This window comes from Podarcis raffonei, chromosome 12 (assembly GCF_027172205.1).
Source record: "Podarcis raffonei isolate rPodRaf1 chromosome 12, rPodRaf1.pri, whole genome shotgun sequence".
NCBI lineage: Eukaryota > Metazoa > Chordata > Lepidosauria > Squamata > Lacertidae > Podarcis > Podarcis raffonei.
The window spans coordinates 20,603,877-20,623,541 of NC_070613.1; the positions used below are offsets into that span (position 1 = coordinate 20,603,877).

The following is a 19,665-nucleotide window of genomic DNA, read 5'->3' on the forward strand; positions in this document are numbered from 1 at the left end:
ACTAGGGGAATCCCCCTCAAAGTCTGCAGGCTCACCCAACATAAAAGAAGAGGCGAAAGAGTTATTTATGTCAAATACCAAGTGTTTTCTGTTAGCAAATACTGTTTTGTCTACCTCTTTAAGAATTATTATTTTAAATCGCTCTTCCAAGGTCAGGCAGCGTTTCAGCAGCTTCCTTACTCGGGGAAGGCTTGTTGTTTTCATAAGATGCTAAGAGACCGTATGCAGGCTCCAGAGCTGCAGTAGCAGAACAGTTCAAGTTACTGAAGCCTTCAGCTTGGCAGGTCCTCCGCCTCTGGCCCCTGAGCGACGGCCTTGAATCTCGCTTGCTTATTGCAAACAAATGCAATGCGAACGTAAATATTCCTTAATGTCATTATGGTGTTCCATTCAGGCTAGGAAAAAGAAATAGAGATGAGGCAAGTCCTTCTCCGCTTATTTGTGACCAATGAGCACCTTTGGTGGAAAAACCTGAAAAATACTTACTTATGTATAATTTGCACATCCAGATTCTCACCTATTCCTTTAATCCATGAAGCAATTTAAAAGTGGGGGTGGCGGTTTCCAGCAGTTTCTTTAGATCCTTGTAGAAAGAACTCTTGTCTGCTTGTGGGCTTCTCAGAGATGTTTGGAGACATCTGGACCAGATGGACTTTTGGTCTGATCGGTCAGGTTCTTTATGTTGCTTCCAACGGTTGCTGGAAATAGTGTATAGTGGTAAGGATATCTGGGAGCTGCAAGTACTAACAGACACTAACTAAAAGGCACTGAAATCCTGGGAGCAAGTCATATTGAACACAGTGGGATTCACTTCTGAATCAACAGGCAGAAGGTTTGAATCAACAGGCAGAGCTATGGAACTGAAGTGGTCCATAACTAAGGGCCCATCTGCACTATACATTTAAAGCAGTATCATGCCACTTGAAATAGGCCTTCTGGTGCCCTATACAGTACCAGAGTTAAGTAAGCACAGGACTTGTATAGCATTTATCTCTTTTTCTCCAGCATCTTTTTCCATTTGGCATGGAGGATACCCCCTCCCCAAGACATTCCCCTTCACAAATTCCCAGTTTCCCCACCCTACATCTGATTTGGAGTTTGACTGCCTAGTGTTTTTGTGCTATGGTACTGAAAGTAAGGAAGATAGGAGACAACAGGGCATGCTGACAGGCCCACCTGGCTATAATCCTCTCAAACCTACCTCTTTCTCCTTGCACTGTGCAGTACCCGACAGAACAGTGGGAAAGTGAGGCACAAGCGCCAGGCATTGCAGGACATGGCGCGGCCGCTAAAGCAGTGGTTGTACAAGCACCGAGACAACCCATATCCCACTAAGACCGAGAAGATCTTGCTGGCTCTTGGCTCCCAGATGACTTTGGTGCAGGTAAGAATGAGCTATGCCCCGTTACCTGTGTGACTCACACCATCTCTGAAGACTGGCCTGGTTGCCCCACTTGTACTGAGCATCTTCAGGCTAAACTAGTTGTGATTGCAGCAGATCTGCATGTTTTTAAACCAAGGTGTGACATAATCGCATTGGAGGCATCTCCCTATATATCATTGCCCAAACTACATCCTCCTCGGCCAGGCTCAGATTTTGGAAGAGAGCTCAGGTGGGAGAAACATATCTTGGGTGGAGGATCAGGAAAGGTGAGTCACAGCAGCTTTCGGCTCCCTTTGCAGGATGTCGGTTTGCCTGAACAAAGGGATGTCTTGGGAAAGGAGCAGGCTCCTTCTTCCAGTGGTTTGCTTCTTCGTCCACGCCTTTTTCTCCCAACCCAGCTCACTTCTCGTTTCAGATAAGAGAGACTGCAAGAATGCCAGTTATATGAAGGGAAAGGCTTGTTACCCAGAGACAGCCCTACCTTTAAGCAGACCAACTTAGATGGCAGCAAGGCCGTGGGAGGAGAAATTGGTTTGTGTGTATCACGTGGCCTCTCTTCCCTAAACTAACCTGCTGCCTTCAGGTGCACTGGAGGCTGCTCCCTCAACGCCAACGTTGAAGGAAGATTCAACAGAGAGGCTGTAGCTCAGTGGTGGAGCACCTGCTTCGCATGCAGAAGGTCCCAGGCTCAGTCCCCAACATCTCCAGGTCGGGCTGGGAGAGACCCTTGCCTGAAATCCTGGAGAGCTGCTGCCAGTCAGTGTTGACATTACTAGACTAGATGGGCCAATGTTTTTACTGTGTATAAGACAGCTTATATCACCCATGTAAACCCACTCAACTGCTCCAGTCTGCAGAACTGGCATTGTTACAGGTTCCACGTAAAAACTGCTCTGCATTTGTAAGAAATTGATGTTTTGGTCCTACAGTACCCATACTTTGTGACTCCCTGCTTATTAACATCAAGCCAGCAGCTTCCTCCACTCTTTTCAGTGCCTGCTGAAAACATTTTTGTTTTGGCAAGCCTATCCAGACATGTAAAAGGTTGGCATATGTTTTAATCTGGGTTTTAGCCTATCGTTCGACTGGGTTTTTTATGTTTCAAATAGTTATTTTTATACAAATTTTATGGGTTTCTTCTTTGTGTAAACCACTTTGAGGTTTTATTACAATCAAGCTTCTGTACATGAAATGGGGAGCACATTTTATCCTTTGCTTCAGGCAGCAAAATTTCTTGGGGGAGTCCTGACAGTGCCTGGTACCCCCACACCCCTTTTAAAGCCAAAGATTGAGGGGTTCCTGGAGGACAAAGTTGCCTTCCGCAACTAGATAATTATAGCACAAAGTTCATGGCAGCCTTTCGGGAACACCCTTCACAAAACACTGTCCAGCCTCCATTCATTTTAGGAGAACTTGGGTTAGCGAGCACTTAAGGGCCAAAGTTTTCTGAACCGTGCCTTCTTGACTTCTCAGGGATTATGTTCTTCAGAAATGAAATGGCATGTTTGATAAAAGAACACTTCCTTTGTTGTCTGCAGATCTGTCTTGGTTGACATGTAGTCCAAAAGCAAAAAAATAATATCAAAAAAATAATAATCCAGATGCTCCTTCCACACGTTGCCCAGAAATGCTCTCACATCTGCATGAAAACACATCATTCAAGGGAAAGGAAAGAATGAAGTTGTGGTCCAGAGCAGATTACTGCTAACAAAGAACTGATCCTCCGAGACACACAGGCAGGGGCACTATCACAAATCACACCGGAGGGATTGCAGAACAGCCCCACTGCAGTCAAACTGACTCAAATTGACAGTGATGTATCTGTGAGAACTGGGTCATGTTTTCACATCTACTTGGAAAAAATCGTTTCTTGTTCCCAAAAGCTGCACACTCCAGATTATCAAATCGTGCTGCATAACTGGCTTTAATCTAGCACCGTAAAGTGCCAGAACATTTCTGGAGGAGACCAAAATAAAATGTGTTTTCCTGATTTGTATTTCCTAGGCTTGCATTCCTGAAGCTTAGATTGGCCTCCTCCTCTTCGCATCAATCTGTCCAATTCCTTAACACTTGCTGTGTTCCCTTTATTCAGTCCTGCTGTCCTTGTGTTTGAGCCACAGCTTTATGTTAAGTTGTTCTGTCAAGCCTTCCCTTCATCACAGTATCTTTGTTTGTTCCATGCATACCACTTCAAGAAGTGTTTGCTAACAAGTAAAAGCTGGGCAGCCAACCAGTTACAAAAATCATGTTAGTTTTTAGCTAATTAACTGGTTACACCTGCGCATATTCGCATATAAAGAAAAAATATAGTTTTAATATTTAGAGACTGTGAGTGTGGTCTTCGGGGACATTTCCACTTCTGCCTTGCGCAGGACAAAATTACTCAGATAATAGGGTGGCTGCTTAGACACTGATAAATGCCACAACAAAAAATTGCAAGAGGATGCAGATTGTGTAACATCTGTATATGGTAATTTATATGGGTGGTGTGCAAATAAATAAATCTGCTACTCCAAGGACCTTGGGCTGTGCAAAGGAAATTCCTCTCCTTGTGCCTGGTGACACCTAAATTGGTTACAAGGGTTTCCCCCAGTCCTCTGAGGCACATTTGGGGAGGGCATCTGGAAAGGGAGAAGTTAGGATGTGCAAGCAGAAAGCCCTGGGCTAGCAGATCTATTTAGATACTGCCCTGCGCATAGATCCAAATTTAGAAATAATTACTGTAAATTAAATAGATATGCAATACATCTTCCCATAATGGAGAATCATAGAAATGTAGAATTGGAAGGAACCCCAGGGGTCATCTAATCCAAACCCCTGCAATGCAGGAATCACAGCTAAATTGCATGTGCATGTGTTTGTTTCATGTAATACATGCATGCAGAAAATGAGATTCCCAGTGCGTACTACTGTTGTTCCAGATACAGTGGTACCTCGGGTTACATACACTTCAGGTTACATACGCTTCAGGTTACAGACTCCGCTAACCCAGAAATAGTACCTTGGGTTAAGAACTTTGCTTTAGGATGAGAACAGAAATCATGCTCCGGCGGCGCGGCAGCAGCAGCAGGAGGCCGCATTAGCTAAAGTGGTGCTTCAGGTTAAGAACAGTTTCAGCTTAAGAACGGACCTCCGGAACGAATTAAGTACGTAACCCGAGGTACCACTGTACAACATTGTGACCAGGTGACCTGTGTGCCTCCTGGATGGCAAGGTGTTAACCGTTGATGGTCAACTTCAAGGCCTTTCCTGCTCTCCCTTCTAGTGGCACTTTATCATTAAAGCAGACCTGGACTGCACAGGCCTTCAAAGTGAGCAAGGCCTTCAAACAGCGAACATTATCTGACAGCCCTTCAGATGGAGGACTTGTCACCCATCAGCTAGGATGCAAGGCCACCCTTTCTTTACAATGTAGCCTGTCTTGTTATTGCATTATGGTGGCTTTTTAAAACTGCTTAACTGGGGAAATGTTTCTAGTCAAATCAAGATGTGTTGAATCAATTAAATGTAGTAAGCCTACTTAAAAGATGTGCTCTCCTGCCTGTGGGCCTCTCTCTTCTTCTGTGCTGAGTACTTTTGGCTGTTTCCTCTGTCCCTATCGTCCCTGCATCCCCAAGGTTTTTATTTTGTGTCTTCTGCTTTCTTAACTCTTGCTTCACTTCCATCTACATTAACACACATACATACAAAACCAGTTCTCATGCACCAAGGGAAATCCTACAGAAAGTTAAAATAGTGTTTCGCACTTCCCTGAGTAGAGGGAGTTTTACAGTTAGGGAGGTGTGTGTGTGTGTTTATGAGGAATCAGAGTCATACAGTTGGGAGGGACCCTGAGGATCATCTAGCACAGCCTGTGGGTCCCCAGATGTTGAACTACAACTCCCATGACCCCTAGCTAGCAAGGCCAGAGCTCAGGGATGATGGGAGTTGTAGTCCAACACCTGGGGACCCACAGGTTGAGAACCACTGATCTAGCACAACCCTCTGCAATGCAGCTGTCCCGTGTAGGGATCGATCCTGCAATCTTGACATTATCAGCACTACATTCCAACCAACTGAGCTATCCAGGCCCCCAAGGAAGTACTGCACTAGAGACGTATGTTTGCATGGCATGTTTGCAGTATTGATTTCTTTTAACTGTACAAGCCCAGAAAAGGGGACTAGGCAAGCACGCAGACAAGTGCTTAGCTGTAAAAATGCCATTAGTTCTCCCCAAACCAACAGTGTGCCTTTTGGAAGACCCCCTAGTTCCTTTTCACCAGCCAAATGTAAAAAAATTCTGGCTCCTGTTGGCTCTGAAATTGTTTCCCTTAGCCCCAGCCAAGTAGATGGAAGGTGTCCAGTGGCCACTAGCCACCAACTGCATGACTTGGTCCACTTAGCGGGGTGTGGAAACCTGGCCAGTGGGTGGAGGGAGAGGTGTGGGGTGGTGATGTGTCCTATTTTATATAGGACAGTCCTCTGCTGTGCAGTCCAAGTCTGGTTTAAAGATGAAGTACTGTAAGAAGCTCCTGCCAACCTAGCAGTTGGAAAGCACGTCAAAGTGCAAGTAGATAAATAGGTACTGCTCCGGCGGGAAGGTAAACAGCGTTTCCGTGCGCTGCTCTGGTTCGCCAGAAGCGGCTTAATCATGCTGGCCACATGACCCGGAAGCTGTACGCCGGCTCCCTCAGCCAATAAAGCGAGATGAGCGCCACAACCCCAGAGTCGTCCGCGACTGGACCTAATGGTCAGGGGTCCCTTTACCTTTACTATAAGAAGAGAGCAAGAGGGCCCTTGAAGTTGCTAATCAGTAGTTAGCACCACCTGGGCAGCAGACGGAGCAGTCACCTGGGCAGTTTTCTCAACTGTAGGGAGGTGTACTGTATTTCTATTTAAATTATAGGAATTTGCACGAACTCAATTGGCATATGCACACAGACGTCATCAATTTTGGTGATGCTCTCATTTTTTTATTTTTTGGCAATGTGTTAAGTGGACACTGTAGGTGCAGACCACATGGCAGAGGACAAAACAAAAGGCAAAGGCATTCTGCAGCATCCTAATTTGTCTTCAGTGATACAAACTTGGCTGAGAGTAGGGGAAAAAAACTTTCAAGAAGGGCAAATGGCCTCTACAGAAGAGTTTGGTAGGTCCCGGGGTAGTTGGCCAATAGCACGCAGGCTGATGGGATACCTGATGTAGGTTGTCTGTTCCTGTGGAAGCTGATTCTTTGGTGGAAAGGAAATTTGTAAGGGCCCCAGGCCTCTAGAGAAGACTTGGGAAAAGAACCACTCAGCCTAAACGTAGTAGGCTGAATGTTGATTATATTCATGCAACCCTAGCAAAGCCAATGGAGCAGTATGTAGTACAAGTTATTAGCCGCCAGCCCTCCCGTTTTGCTTTAGAGTTCGAAACCTTATACTCCTGAAACTAGCAGAACTGGAACAGGAAGCCATATCCGTCTAAAAGCCACAGCCTATATTTATCTCGCCAATTAGCCTCCAATTTGGAGGCTAGCAATTTGTCCTGCTAATTTGCAATGAATATGTCATGTTTTCATTTGCCCTATTCCCGTAGGGGTGGATTTATTTTATTTTAAATTTGGGTTTAGCCATTCCTATGAATTTAAGGAGGGGGGGAATGAAGGAACATTCTTTCCAGAAGGGGAAATATGAATGGCTTTATTGTTGAATATGAAGTTATTTGCCACAGTATGACTAATGGACTGGTTCTGGCTTGCTAAGGATCATGCAATATTCAGGTTTTCACATTCATATATAGGATGCAACTTACTTTGAAAGGGGGAGTATTTTAAGTTACAGCCCCCTTCGTGATTATTAACAATGTGTAGTATGGGATGTGGTACAATGATAATATTAATCCAGCTAAATAAGATAAAGATAGGCACATTATTTTGCTGTTTTGGAAAATGGGGCTGCTACTTTTAAATGAAACCAAGCCCAGGAAACACATATGCTGAATGGAAACACTTTATAGGAGTAAGTATCAGGAACTAAGGAGTTGTACGTAATTTCTTTTTTTACCATTTTTTATTAGTTTTTACATTTAACATTTATATTCAAATAGTATTCGTAATAATCATACGCATAAAAGATTCCCTGAATCCTTGAACTTCCCTCTACCCCTCCATGGGTTCCATTTACATTCCCTTTTTCTTTTACTGCATCTTATAAGTTCTCAATTTTCTTGAAATTCCCTATTTTCCCACAGTTCTTGTTACATTACAAGTCTTGTTACAATCGTGCCAAAGTTTTTAGTTGTTTACAGTGTTCTCCAAGATAAATTATGTATATAAAAAATTCCCATTCCTTAGTAAAGTTTCCATCTTCTTGATTTCTGACCGTCCTCGTCAGGAGTTGTAGATAATTTCTATTCCCTTAGTTTAGTCAAGTCTCCCTAACCTGAAAAGCACTGCACACACTTCTGTGCGCGCACACACTTATTTATATCCTGCTATTCTTCCATGATGAAACTCAAGTTGGTATTACATTGGATTCTTGGGCGGAGATCTCCCATACAGGCACTAATCAAACCTGGGACTGCTCAGCTTCAGCAAAGTGGCTGCATCACATGCCTTTAGGCTGGGAGTAGCCAATATGGCGCCAGACTGCAGCTTCCACCAACTTTGACCATTAGCCATTCTGGCTGCAGCTGATGGGCATTTTAGTCCAACAAACATCTGGAGGGCACCATGTTCGCTACCCCTGCATCTTGGACATATGCCTTGCTGTTTAAGAAACAGTGTGTGAAAATGGCTACTGAGTGTTTGCTTCCCAGGCCTGGAAAGCCCCATTCTGGGAGTGAGGGCTGCATGCCCAATTATTTGTGTGAGAAGAGAGCAGGCAGCTGAATCCATCCCTTTCCTCCCCTTTCCCAACTAGATGATTGGTGCTATAGCCAGCAATCTGGCTGTGGGGCTGGAACTATATACAACAACCCACGGCTGATGTTGCATGATGCTGGGTTATGGCCAACTAATATGAGACATATTAGTCTGTCACATTATATAATAGGGATATATTTCATGCTTCAGCTATCCTTGTTGGCCAGGGGGCTGTTGCTTTTTTCTTTGGGAGGTTGTCAAAACTTGGCTGTTTACTAACAGTTGCTACTCTTCAGGGGCTCTGGAACCTATAGAAAAGTTTGATCCCCCAACCTAAAATGATTATGGTTTTTTTTCCCCCGCAGGGGCAAGGGAGAATCCAAAATCCAAATCTTTGGGGATTCTTGTTTTTAACAGCTATCTTATTTTATTTGTGAGATTTTTCAGTCTCCTGGAATGCTTCAAAGAGGAGCTGTTCATATTCGCATGAATAATGCTTGCGCTTGACATGGAAATGTTGAGAGTGTGGTGCTTGCTTCTGGCCTTTTCAACCAAATAGTAGCACACGCACATAAATCACACTCCTTTTTATTGCTTGTTGTAAAGAGCTCTATGGATAATACCCTACTTTCTGTTGTTGCACGTGGCAGTCTGATAAGGCCAAGGTATGCTTCCGTGCTGCTCTTTGGCAAGCGAATACATTGCCTTTGACAACTGCTGCAGACATTAAAAGTATCCCGCTGGGATGCTGAGCATATGAATGGTCTTAGACAGAGTCGGAAAGCTGGTCAGTCTGCCTAGTGTCAGACTGTGCTTGTGACTCCAGATTAGGGGGTCTTGTGCTAGCCTGTCAGACATATGAATTGCATACCCTATGACATTCCTCATATGAAAACAGGGGCATTTCTCACTCACCCCCATCCCTCCCCCACGCAGAGCATTTCCTATCAGAAGAAGGGCGAGTTCCACCGCTGCTACACCATCATCATCATCATCATTTTTTATTTGCATGCTGCCTTTCCACAGTTAAAAAAACAATGCTCAAGGCGGCTTACAGCATAACAAGATTTACATAATTACAAAAGTCATAAACAATAAATAAACCACATCCCAAAAAAAAGCAACCAAATGGGAAACAATTTCCACATAAATCGAAATCTAAAACTAAGAATAAATACAACACACACCAATAAACACATTTTAGAAAGGGGCAAGATCAGAATGGGTGCACAAAGTGTTCTTATTTTTATATCGAGACTCTTTGTGCTCCGCTCCTCCTTGCTTGCTCTCCAGCAGCCGCTACAAGCCGCCCAGGGGAGGAGGCCAGCAGCAGTGGCCAAGGAGAGGTAACGGGGTGCTCCTTCCCCATCGCTCAGGACAAGCGCTGGCTCATCCTCCTTTTTGAGCTTGGCGGCGGCAGCAGCACTGGCAGGCGAAATAGGGACATTCCAGGATCAAATCAGAAGCTGGGGTGACTTTCGTAATCCTAGGTCTCTTCCTGTAAAATCAGGATGCTTGGAAGGTATGGAATTGATCAGTAACCACTGCCAGCGGAAGGCCATGACTGCATGGCTGGGCTGCAGAAATTGGAAGTGTCAAACCACCACTCAGAAGCCCTGAAATTGCAGCTGTGCTTCATGTTTGTATTGTCACAGGAAGTGCAACCTGTTGCATCCTCCTTGCTGAAAGAGGGACAATGCAGTATTTTGTTCTCCCTTGTTCCTCTGAAGCAACAGAAGTGCAAGATGATATAGACGTGGCATTTGGATGAAGGCTTGTGCATATATTTAAGCTGCTTACCTTAAAACCGTAAAGGTGGCTTCTAATAAAGTTAGATTAAGTACTAAATATTTTCAGTGTTCGTACTGCTTTCACTTTGGCTTTTGCTGAAATAAAAATCTGAACAGTCTACTTGTTTCTCTTTCACGCGTCATAAAACACACGCCAATGAGAAAACTCTTCAGTTCTCTCTTGAAGGAGGGAGAAAACTAATGCATTTTGTCTTTTATTTAGGTGTCAAACTGGTTTGCCAATGCAAGACGTCGCCTTAAAAATACTGTCCGGCAACCAGACCTCAGCTGGGCTTTGCGAATCAAGCTGTACAACAAGTATGTTCAAGGAAATGCTGAAAGACTTAGTGTAAGCAGCGATGATTCATGTTCAGAAGGTTTGTTTTCAATATATATTTTTGTAGATGTCCAAGCAAAGCCAGTAAAATTGAAAGTGGCCGACAGTTCTCAAGGAGCTGGTGCTCCTGCAAGCTGCAACACATGTGCATGCTAAAATTTAAGAAGCATCCATTCTGGCTTTGAGGAAGATGAAATCCTGGAAGCCATAGGGCTTAGGTGATCCCTACTCTCTGTACTTTTTATTTCATTTTACAATGTTTTTATGACTGGCTATCCAGGCAGCTGATGGCTGTAGGACTTCTGTGGAAGCACCCACAAGGCGTCAGAGCCTTCGTCCATTTTGTCTCCATTTTGGCCAGATGATGGCAGTTCAAGGAACTCTTTTTCCATCTGCCTACACTTCCTCAGAATGAATTTTAGGTAGCCACTGTGTTTTCTCTTTTGCAAGGTGGAAACTATCCCTTGTCAGATTGGGCTGCAATTCCTAGGGCTGTCTTTGCTGCCACAGTCGAAACAAAATAAAAAAAATTCCTTCCAGTAGCACCTTAGAGACCAGCTAAGTTTGTTATTGGTATGAGCTTTCGTGTGCATGCACGCTTCTTCAGATACACTGAAACAGAGGTCACCAGACCCTTATATATAGTGAGAGGGTGGGGAGGGGTATTACTCAGAAGGGTGGTGGGAATGGGTGATTGGCTGATAGGCGTGGTAAACCTGTTGACGACTGTTAATGACTGCAGTTGGTCTTACAGGAAAAAGCAAGGTGTGAGATGGCTAAAAATAGCCTTATCATATATAATGAGATGTATAATGCTACTGCAGACACCCCAAAAAGTCAGGTTCATCTAGGCTCTTGTGCTACATTACTCCCTAAAATATTGGTGGTGATCACTGGCAAAACACCAGCAACACTCCTGCATGTCATCAATAGATGCCCATCAACAATTTGATTTCAGCGATTCTCAAATGGTGCACCACACCATTTGACCAAATTTAATTTCACGTCCTGTTCAGCATATAAAATATATGCTGATCATAAATCACTCCATGTAATTCTTATTGAAGATCAAAAGAGTGCTCAAGAAATACCCTACCCCTTCTTCTAGTTTGAAGAAATAATCTGAAACTGGTTTTAGATGCTGCAGGGGAAGTGACTGGCGGCATCTTAATGGATTTTCAAAACGGCCCTTCTTATAATCTAGTCTGATCTCACTTATCCTCTAAAAGATGAATTATGAATTTTAAAAAAAAATGAAGCTACATAGGTAATGGTGTTCTCTGATGGATCTTCTCTCTTCAGATGGCGAAAACCCTCCCAGAAGCCATATGAATGAAGGGGGATACAACACGCCCGTTCATCACACCGTGATTAAGACTGAAAGCTCAGTAATTAAATCTGGAGTTAGACCAGAAGGAAGTGCCAATGAGGATTATGTATCGCCCCCCAAATACAAAAACAGCTTGTTGAACCGCTACCTGAATGACTCGTTGAGGCACGTCATGGCCACAAATGCAGCCATGATGGAAAAAACAAGGCAAAGGAATCATTCGGGTTCGTTTAGCTCCAATGAATTTGAAGAGGAACTGGTGTCTCCGTCATCCTCCGAGACTGAAGGCAACTTTGTCTATCGGACAGGTAGGGTATAATTTCCCAAGCTCTCGTGTTTTGTTCATTCATTCAACCTGGAAACAAATGTTATGGCTCCTGGTGGTGCTAATTGGTCTTCTCAGAGTGTTTATAATTCATGGCACTTTTAATTATGGCAAGTACCATGAAAATGCAGTCATCTCATCAGCAACCTAGTGAGGTAGGTCATTGTGGTTTTTCCTGGGGTTTTTTTTTGCAGATGGATGTTTTTGGATGAGAGTGAAAGACTTGGTTAGCCTCCCAAGTGTTCCTATGATAAACTAAATGTGAAAACCAGTCATAAGTTCCAACATGAGGACACAGCTCGTTGATCTACTTCGGCTCAGTTAAAATACAGTGGCTTTATGGGTGACCAAGACTCACTCAGAACCTTCTTGGATAGCCATGTTCGGTACTAGATTATGAAATACAGTCTTCTTAATTTGTGTATCCAAGCATGTGGATATACACTCACTGTACTGTTTTATCCGTCAAGAAAGGCACAAAAGAGTTTGTGTGACCGAAAGTACCGTATTTTTCGCTCTATAAGACACACCAGACCATAAGACGTACCTAGTTTTTGGAGGAGGAAAACAAGAAAAAAAATATTCTGAATCCCAGAAGCCAGAACAGCAAGAGGGATCTGGCTTCTGGGATAGCCTCTTGCTGTCCTGGCTTATGGGATAGCCGCTTGCAGCCTCTCCTGGGCAGCGGGATGAAGGTTTCCCCTGCCCGGAAGAGGCTGCGTGGGGCTAAGTCAGAAGCCAGGACAGCAAGCAGGATCGCTGTGCACCGATCCCTCTTGCTCTCCTGGCTTCAGCGATAGCTGCGAAGTCTGCATTCGCTCCATAAGACGCACACACATTTCCCCTTACTTTTTAGGAGGGGAAAAGTGCGTCTTATAGAGTGAAAAGGTGCTGGTGGAAGATATCTGAGTTTAGGCCACCAGTACTGAAATGGGTAACGCAGATCTTGAAATATTCCTGCACACCTATCTTCAGATAAGTCCATATACAGATTGGCAGAAATTACCAGTTAGGAACTTAGCTGGGGTATTAATCATCCCAGCTATGGAAGATAGAAGTGCCTCATTCTTGAAGACTTGTGGGGAATGGGTTGGTAACTACAGATAACTGAAACTTTCTAAAACTGGATCAGTTCAGGGCATCCTTTCTTTGATCTTATCACATATATGGTATGCTTGGATTAATACAGTCATAAGGTGGTTCTCAAACGGAATCCATTCCGGAAGTCCGTTCAACTTCCGAAAATGTTTGAAAACCAAGGCACGGCTTCCGATTGGCTGCAGGAGCTTCCTGCACTCAGTTGGAAGCCAGGTTTGTGGCGTTTGGGAGCCAAAACATTTGAGTCGCAAGGTGTTCAACAACCAAGGTATGACTGTATAGTCATCATCCATGACCACTGGCCATGATGGTTGGAGCCAACGGCCAACAACATTTGGAGAGCAACAGTTTGGGGAAGGCTGTTCAAGGCTTTTTGTAGGGATTCTGAAGATTGCTTGGCTGGATTTCAGACATGCACGTTCTGTTTGGTTTAATCCTCAAGATTTCCAGAACTTCAGCAGGTCTTCCACTTGAAGAGTAAATGATCACACCTTGAGTTGAGGGGGATGGCTGGGTGCAGTATAACATAGTGCTCTAAAACATTTTGCGTAGAGTAGGAGCTGTGGTTGCATAGTTAGTGTTTTCCAAGTGAAATCTCTTGGTTTTTCGAAAGCTATTTTTCAACATTCCAAGTGCATTTGGTCTACATTATGTGATAATCGCCTGCCAAATTTTAGTTTTAAAATGAGTGTTGTTCAAATGAGCACACGGTAACTTAAGACAAGTAAACTTCTGGTTTTCTATACTTACACAACTGGAATTTTAAAAACGGGCATAATCTTGAGTAATCAAATTGTTACTGGACTCTGTCTCTTGCCTGCCAGCATTTTAGCTTTGAGTGGGGAAAAAAGGCTCTTTTAATAGGCTGCGGCAGCTGTACGATAACCGCTGCAGCATTAACGGGCTGAGCATTTGGAAAAACAAGCTACAAATTGTTACACGATTGCTCTAATCTCCCTGTTTTTATGTGTGCAGAACCTCTCCTATTTAGCATGCAGTCACACTTACCTTTCACTGCAACACTTTTTTTATTCAAAGCGCAAAGCAACAAAGAGGTAGATTCATAGCATGTTCATAGCTGCAAACAATTCTAGTGGGTTCCCCTCCACCCCGCACATACTAAAACTGAAAGAACAACATTTATTTTATACATGGGATGGTGTTGTGTTGAGCCCTTGCATCTACTTCTAAAATATATTATATTCCAGAATTTATTTTACTACTATCTTTTATAAACATCTTGGCCATCTTAGATCAGTCTGTTCCGTAAATGCCATGAAGATAACTTGCATCTTTCTTTTTTTCCTCTCTTTTTTTTAAATCCTCAGCAAAGTATTATCATTTTCTGAGGTCTTCCGAAACGTCTGCATATAAAAACCCTAGTGGAACTTAACAGCGTGTGGCTATTTTGACCTCTTTCCATACATACAGTTTGGATTACAGAACCGAAAACATTTTCCAGAGGGGGAGCCATATAAGCCTGTTGCAGCAAAAAAAGGTCTTGTGGCACCTTTTTAAAGCCTGACACATTTATTATGGCATAAGCTTGAGTGGCCTGAAGCCCACTTCATCAGATGTATGAAATGCAATCCTAAACTGGCAGGCATTTAACGGGATGGGCGGGGGAGTGAGGTCAGAAGGAAATGAAATGCAAAAAGAACAGACAGTGGCAATTATGTAAAAAGCAAAATAGTTAGCGGCCATTAACAAAGCCTATTTTCCAGAGGGCATTTGGAGGAGGAGAGACCTAATTGCCACTTAGTGGCTCCTTGCTGTAAGTTCTAAATGGATTGTGTGTGTTTTTCTGGATTTTGTTGTCTGTTTGTTTCTATTGTAAACCTCTCCTGTGGCCGGTGCAAAATGGTTCAATAGAAACCATAGAAAGAAAGAAAGAAAGAAAGAAAGAAAGAAAGAAAGAAAGAAAGAAAGAAAGAAAGAAAGAAAGAGGTGTTGGCGGTAACGTAAACTGCCTGGTATTCCAAGTCAGTTTCTGCCACGTTAATTACATCCTGCAGTGTTAGTTTGGAATGTTGGTTTGTGCAAGCTATCTTAAATCACAATTATTAGCATCCATACCAAATACACACACACACACACACACACACATTTATTTGTTATACTTTGCTGTTACATGAGACTCCCCACTGTTCTCCTACCGTTCATCTTGACCCAAGTATAACATAATTGTTGCGATGAGACTGTAGTGTTCGGAGTGATTGCCACTGGGGCCAGCCAATCAACATTCTGCACAGCCAGCTTCTGAACTCAGCTCTCTAAGAGGGTTATGCCATCTCCATCTGACAACTCACCAAACAGTGTTAATATAGAGCTGTAGCACGCTCTCTGCTCATCCTAATGTCTGTGTGCAAATCAAAGTAGCAAAATTCTGTGCATCAACACTGCTTGCTAAGAACCAGACGATTAAAGCTTCTGAACCAACCACACTGCCACCCAACACCTCAATTTAGTGTAGTTGTCAGCATGTAATGTGGCACCCCAGGGCTATGCTGCCCACGAGGCAGAGCAAACCAGCCCCCGCTGGCAGTGGAATCCTATGGGGCAGTGCCCCTGTGGGCACCCCACCTGCCCCTGTCGCCACTGCAGTCGCATGACATCCCACTGGAAGCTGCCACTAGAGCCACGCAACCCCAGTGTGCAAGGCTTCAGTGGGCAAGGAGTGGGGCTGGGCGGCCAGCACTGTTTTGCCTCAGGTGGCAAAACAGGACAGGCCCTCCCTGGTGCACACCCATATCCTAGCTCTTTGCTATGCTGCTTATCCCAAATACACTGGTACCTCGGGTTACAGACGCTTCAGGTTACAGACGCTTCAGGTTACAGACTCCGCTAACCCAGAAATAGTACCTCGGGTTAAGAACTTTGCTTCAGGATGAGAACAGAAATTGCGTGGCAGCAGTGGGAGGTCCCATTAGCTAAAGTGGTACCTCAGGTTAAGAACAGTTTCAGGTTAAAAACTAATTAAGGTACCACTTTAGTCTTTTGCTGGCCTGTACGCGATAAAAAATTGTGTTTGATTGCAATTTAGCGGAGGATCTGTGATTATAACAACCAAGATGGATTGTTTGCTTAACAGTCGATTGGTACATGGAATGGATATACTCAGAAGATTCAAGTAGTGTTGAGTGGGAAGATTGTGGCTTTTGCCTCACTGGAATACAGAAACCAATTTTCATGTATGAGTTGCGTTACCCAGATTGTGGTAACTATGGAAAATTTGGGTTTGATTTGTGTTGGATCTCAGGGCCAGCACTTGGTTTTGATATCAGAGCTTATTCCTGGAACACAGCAAGTAAGAATAGTTGGGAATGCCTCTGTGAAAGCACAGAGTGCATTGCCACCGAGTAGCTACAGCACGTCTGAGCTGAATTGAGCTCTAGGGCCTGACGGTATACATTGCCTCTTTAAAGCGCATTATTTCCTTCAAATAATTTTGGGCACTGTAGTTTGTTAACGGTTGCTTCGAATTATTAATTCTGTCAGGAGTGTACACTACAGTGCCATGAATTTTTTGAGGGAAATAATGTGCTTCAAAGATGTAGTGTATACACAGGCTTCGTTTTAACAGAAATTAAACTCTTAAGAACTTCAGTCCAGAGCTTATTTGAAAGCAGCAGCTCCAGATTGCATTGAGAAATTAGGAGCAGTGGACAACAGAACAAAGGAGAACTGAAAATATGGGGTCGTTGATTTTATTTGCATTTGTGTTGGTAGGGAAGCCAGAGCAATTAAAAATGAAGCAATTTAGATGGGGAGATCTTGAAAAGGCTGTTTTTGAAGACTATTGCTTATTTTAGGTGTTTACATTGAGGGGAATTTGTGGGTTTTGGATCTCTCCTCACTTTCTTATTGACTTCCCTTTTTGCCCCTCTATTTATGGCGCTTGACCTTTAATATGTTCTGTAGCAATAGATGCAGCACCACAATTCCCAGTGGTTCTTCTGAAAAGTCAGAGTGCTCTACATCTTAACTGAAAGACTGTTCAGAAGAGGCCAGATTCATAGGTATACTGTCTTGTCTGCCTTGCCAAATTTTGTTGTTGTTTCCAGTTAACTTTCACAAAACATAACATGTATTTTATTTTTTATTTTATTTTTTAAAAGGGCAATAAGTGCTACTCTTTTTTCCAGGACCATTCAGGGGCTTGCAAAAAAACAAAAAACAAACCCAAAACCTTCCTTTGAGCCACTCCTGAACATCTGAACTGCATTCTTGTGAAATGTGTTGTAGATTTCTCTAAAGGAAAGGGGCCTTGTCGTCAAATGCCCACCCCTACAAAGTGCAAAACCAGACTCATGCAGCAGGAAAATGAGAATATCAAATAAAGCATGAATTCACATTACTGATATGTAAAGGACGTGTAATATTTATGGGATAGTTGTAAAAAAAAAGAAAGAAAGTTGGCTAAAAGGCGTTTTAAAGCATTCTTGTTTTTTAAGCTCTTAGCTTTAATTGCCACTGTAAGATGAATATTACAGGTCCTGAAAACAGGTTGTATTTTGATACCACTTAATGATACTGATGGTGGCTTCTAGGGCAAGTGACAACCAAGTAGTTTCTATTGATTTTTTATTTTGATTTTTTTAAATGCATCTATAGAGTCAGCTAAACCATTTATGACATTAATCAGATTTATCCATTTTGGAATGGATAGGAATCTACTATCCTTGGTAATATAACCTGCTCCTTGGCAATATAAAAGATGATACCTGCATGTGTGACTCCTCCCTTTATAAAAAAGTATTCTGACCATGCATCCTAGGTAGTGCTGAAACATACTTGTCATATTTGCATTTCTCTCTTGCTCTGTCGCTGATGCCTGGGTTCGGACATAACAGATAATATTGGTTTTGTGCTACGTGAATACATGTTCCTCTCTCGTTTTCCTTCCCTGCCTGGGGGGTGGGGGGTGGGATGAGAAGCATCTGCTTCTGGTTTTAAACTAACCACAGTTCCCTGTGATGCTGGAGCTTGGAATTGTGGATTGTTTAAACAATTATTACAGAATCAAACTGAGGTGTCTCTCTCTCTCTCTCTCTCTCTTTTTTTTGGTGAAAGTTATCATTTAAAGTAAAGGGTTTCAACATCACAGGGAAGTGTGGTTGGTTTGAAACAAGAAGCAGATGCTTTTAATCTCTTCCTCCTGGTGTGTGGATGGGGGAAAGCAGCAGCCAGAGGCTTGCAGCTGCTTATTAGTCATCTTATTTATTTTATTTTTATCTTGCACTTATAATCCTGCCTTTCTTCCACCATGCAATCCAAGGAGATGTACATGTGGCTCTTAGGCAGCCTGCCACCCAGGCACTGGACCCAATGGGAGCCTCTTCTGCCTTCAGACAACACTCTAGGATCATTTTCAGATCCATCCTAAATTATGCCCTGAAGAGTTCACAAGAAATAATAAACACATAGGTTCAATGGACACAATGATATATCTATGCCGTAATACTTCATAATATAGTGTATATATATACATTAACATGATAACGAACACTACAATTTTTTTTAAGCCCAAATTTTTGCACAGGAGTGGGAAATTTGTGCTCCCCCTTCCCAAGTGTTGTTAAACTTCAACAACTACAGCCTCAGCCAGCAAAGAATTGTATTCCGCAACATCTGGAAGGCTAGATTATCCCCATCCCTGTTTTAGCAGGAAACCATGGTTTCCTGTTACCCCAGAACTGGGATTAAGTCTCAAGGTGAGCAGCTACCACATTATATTGTTTTCATATTATTCACTTCCTTTTCTGTTTCTTCTCCAAATCTTTTGGACCAACAAGGTAGCACTTAAAATAATTGTCGGGGTGCCTCTAAGAGCAAGTCGGCATTGTCAGCTGGCGTTAAGCTAGAACAGGTTGTACAATTTTACCCCATCCTGCCTGCTCCTTGGTCTAGTGATACATTCTTTCTTCCTGCTTAACATAAGACCCGCTGGAAGATAATTTTGCTAGTTTTTAGCTGCTGAATTGCTTCTCACAACCCCACATACGTGCTCAGACTTGGCAAAGCTAAGTATTTTTTCAGAAAAGCCCCCTCAGTTTTTATAATCCTGTGACGTTAAACTTTTGCAGCCTATCACTGAACACACACACCACTGTCTTCCTTACTCACCCCTAGGGACAGAAAATATCAGAGGATCTCATCTCCCAACTTTCAGGATGCTGAGCACTGTGGGAGGTTATATATACCAGTGTATGTATGTGTGTGTGTGTTTGTGTGTGTGTGTGTGTGTATATATATATATATATATATATATATATATATAATTTTTATTTGTTTTTGCACACGTATTCCAAACATAACATCCCATCTTATACAATATAACAAACCTTTGGCTATCACAGCCTAGGACTTCCGTCAACCTTGACTAATGGTTTTCTAACTTTCTTTCTGATTTTGCATTTTATTTTAATAGTTATTGCTATAAAATCCAAACACTAAATAAACTCCTCCTTAGTCCTTTTTTGCAATAATCCACATAGTTCTCCTTACAAAACTTCTTGCAACGCTACAAGCGAAGTCAGTTGATTACAATTGTCTTTCAAATATAGCATAAATTT

At 42.9% G+C, this 19,665-nt stretch overlaps 1 protein-coding gene across 2 annotated transcripts in view; it reads left to right on the forward strand.

The window, feature by feature from the left end:
- MKX (mohawk homeobox) overlaps nt 1–19,665 on the forward strand; it is a 61,932-nt gene that overhangs the window by 9,894 nt on the left and 32,373 nt on the right. For both annotated transcript variants that reach the window (XM_053410069.1, XM_053410070.1), the window contains exons 3-5: nt 1,225–1,384; nt 10,224–10,377; nt 11,640–11,975. In XM_053410069.1, the coding sequence (XP_053266044.1) occupies nt 1,225–1,384; nt 10,224–10,377; nt 11,640–11,975 (650 nt within the window). The remainder of the gene's footprint in view (nt 1–1,224; nt 1,385–10,223; nt 10,378–11,639; nt 11,976–19,665) is intronic.